This window comes from Hydra viridissima, unplaced genomic scaffold, assembly GCF_058129835.1.
Source record: "Hydra viridissima isolate aposymbiotic clone 2 unplaced genomic scaffold, HvirCarnegie_v1 scaffold_16, whole genome shotgun sequence".
NCBI classification, from domain to species: domain Eukaryota; kingdom Metazoa; phylum Cnidaria; class Hydrozoa; order Anthoathecata; family Hydridae; genus Hydra; species Hydra viridissima.
The window spans coordinates 4,824,634-4,827,519 of record NW_028324315.1 but is presented as its reverse complement, the minus strand read 5'-3'; the positions used below and the strand labels follow the sequence as shown (position 1 = coordinate 4,827,519).

Sequence of the window (2,886 nt, the reverse complement as noted above, 5' to 3'; positions counted from 1 at the left end):
AGCAGAAGGCGATTAAATCGAGTGATGTCATACATACTCACTGACAAACAGTCTTTCGAGCGTCTGAAGGGTTTAAACAAATAATTCCCTAAGACTTAATTTTGGCGGAAGAGGGAGGAAAGAGAGGATACTCTTAATGAGAGGGATTATTAATTTTAATAAGGAGCTGAAGACAATTTGCGGGTTATTCACAAGTATATACGGTATTTTAAAATCAATATAAACAAAAAATAAAAAACGTGCTATCTGGAGGAAATATCGTCTATCATTAAGATGTTTAACTAACTCTCTAATGAGCCATTTGCGAATGACAACTACATTAGTGCGCTTTGAGAACAGAAATAAAAAGGACTTCTGGCATACAGGCTTTAAAATCTGCGAATATCAAGAGTGAGCTGAGTAAGTTTTGATTTTTGTTTTGTTTTGAGTTTTACGAGACTTTGTCACTTTATAGCCGAGGGACAAAAAAATTTTAAGAAAAGAAAAAATTCTAAAGAATGCTAATTTTAATTTGCAAACTTTTTATGTTATTAAATTAACTTATAAAGTTTTTTGCCATGTTTGCTTTAATTTACAAAATTTATACAGTTATGTTAATTTATAGAATTAATGAAATTAATTCTATAATAGAATTAATGAATTCATAAATATTAATAGAGTTAAAATAAAATTCATAATATTAATAAAAATTCATAAATATTAATAGAATAAAAATAGAATTAATGAATTCATAAATATTAATATATAAGAATGGTTCCTACAGGCTTCCAGTTACTGCGTTCTTCTTTCCCGGACTGTTGTTGTATTTTAGTGGTGGTTTGAAGTCTGACCTTGTGTGTAAAGGAGGCAAACAAGACCTGTGCCTTAAGTTTTTTTTTTTAATTTTACTATCATCATTTTGTTTATAGTACGAAAATGAACAAAAGAGGAAGAATATACAGTAAAAAGGACAGGAGGCCCCATACCGTGATTACTAAGTTGCGAACTCCGATGAAATCTTCTAGTGGTGATTATGCTGTGTTTAATCAATCTAATTTTGTAGATACTGACAACAAAAATGTTAGTAATGTTAGCAGCGCTCATCATTTTTCTTCTCCTTTTTTTTCTTCTTCTTTCTGTTCTTCTTTTTTTCCTTCTTCTTCTTTTTGTTCTTCTTCTACTACTAATACTACATCTACTACTACTGCATCCACTACTACCACTACTTCTTCTTCCTTTTCTTCTTCTTTAAAAGTCAAAAGAGAACCAAAACGCTCTCGATCAAGATCCCCTTCGGCCAACAGGTTTTTATTACATTATTTAACATATATTTAATTCAGTTTTATTACATTTAATTTAGTTTTATTACATTTAACTCAGTTTTATTACATTTAACTCAGTTTTATTACATTTAACTCAGTTTTATTACATTTAACTCAGTTTTATTACATTTAACTCAGTTTTATTACATTTAACTCAGTTTTATTAATTTAACTCAGTTTTATTACATTTAACTCAGTTTTATTACATTTAACTCAGTTTTATTACATTTAACTCAGTTTTATTACATTTAACTCAGTTTTATTACATTTAACTCAGTTTTATTACATTTAATTCAGTTTTATTACATTTAACTCAGCCTAATAAAACTATGTGATGATCTGTTATTCAATTTCGTTTCAAGGATACTTCAACTATTTCCATGCAGCTCCTCCCAAGTTTTTCCTCTTGAAACTGCACGTAAGGAAAATTGTTTTGGCTAAGGCAGTTTATTTTTAACATTGATTTTGAAAGCTACAATAAAGGGTTATTTTAAGCTAAATTTATGAAAGTGACTTTTTTTTTCAATAGTTTTCCTATTTTTCTAACTAATAGAATTTCAAAGAACTGTTCTAAACTCTTTGGAAGAGATTACAAGCTTCGTGACCGAAATGCGTGAAAAAAGATTGGTGAAAAATGTCACTAAAAAGTTTACACCTCTTTTGAGCAAAGATGAATATGAAATAGTTGAAGAGCAATTAAAGGATGAAAACTTCCGAAAAAATTTGGTAATTTCATTGCTGTTATGTTTTTAATGAGCATTCTGCTCATTAAAAAAAAAAAAAAAAAAAATTAAAAAAAAGCTTCTAACTTGGTATTGTTCTTCCCATACAGATAAAACAGCTGTCTGAAATTGGGGGTGCAGATGGCAAAGATGCAACCTCAAAAATAATCGACAAAGTCTTTTCCGTAAAGCTGCAATGTAAAATGAATATGAAGGGCAGTGGTGGAAAAATACCTTTTGAAAAATCTGAGTTATGGAGAGTTGTAATTGGTAAATATACTTTTTTCTTCAGACTCAGAAATTTGAAAATGTTAGTTTATGTAATATTTCGTCGATAAAGTTCTTTACTAAATGTTTTTGAATTGCGCAAAAGAAACTGTGTGAAATGAAAGAACAAGTTGATACTTTTTATGATGGTATTTTAGAGACTTGTATGGATTTATGAGCGAGTATAAATTGAATGCAAAAACTTAATAAGGGGAATTACTAATAGAAGAAAAGATGTTGAATTGCAACATCATTTACAGCGAAAAAACAATATTGAAATTAAACAGAACTGAGAATGATTATTTTTAGTAACTACTTGTTTTATTTACAATGATTGTTTATCTACTTTATTTAAAGATGCTGTAAAAATATCATTTCCTGATATGAAAGAATCCAAAATGCGAGATCGTGTAATGGTTAAGTTGAAGAATGCACCTGGTCGAAAAGATGCTTCTAAACACACATAAAATTTTTACTCTATGAAGCTCAACTTGGGAACGACGATAGGAAAATCCAAGCTCAAAAAGAATCTACAAAGTTTTTCTGAGTAGTTTTTGTATAAAATGAATATTTAAAAGCGAAAAGACTAAAATCGG

At 28.8% G+C, this 2,886-nt stretch overlaps 1 protein-coding gene across 1 annotated transcript; it reads left to right on the top strand.

Moving 5' to 3' along the window:
• Positions 1-2,886, top strand: LOC149877646 (uncharacterized). Its single transcript, XM_090074320.1, has 6 exons — positions 1-399; positions 909-1,283; positions 1,664-1,719; positions 1,855-2,027; positions 2,134-2,293; positions 2,648-2,886. The coding sequence occupies exons 2-6, from the start codon at positions 916-918 to the stop codon at positions 2,755-2,757; spliced, it is 867 nt and encodes a 288-aa protein (XP_089930446.1). The 5' UTR covers positions 1-399; positions 909-915; the 3' UTR covers positions 2,758-2,886.

What these genes read in the sequence shown, in the direction of transcription:
- LOC149877646 (XM_090074320.1), top strand. Translation starts at nt 916, where the DNA reads ATGAACAAAAGAGGAAGAATATACAGTAAAAAGGACAGGAGGCCCCAT. An exon ending in AGATCCCCTTCGGCCAACAG is followed by an intron (nt 1,284 to 1,663) that starts GTTTTTATTACA and finishes TTTCGTTTCAAG; the next exon opens with GATACTTCAACTATTTCCAT. An exon ending in TTTTCCTCTTGAAACTGCAC is followed by an intron (nt 1,720 to 1,854) that starts GTAAGGAAAATT and finishes TCTAACTAATAG; the next exon opens with AATTTCAAAGAACTGTTCTA.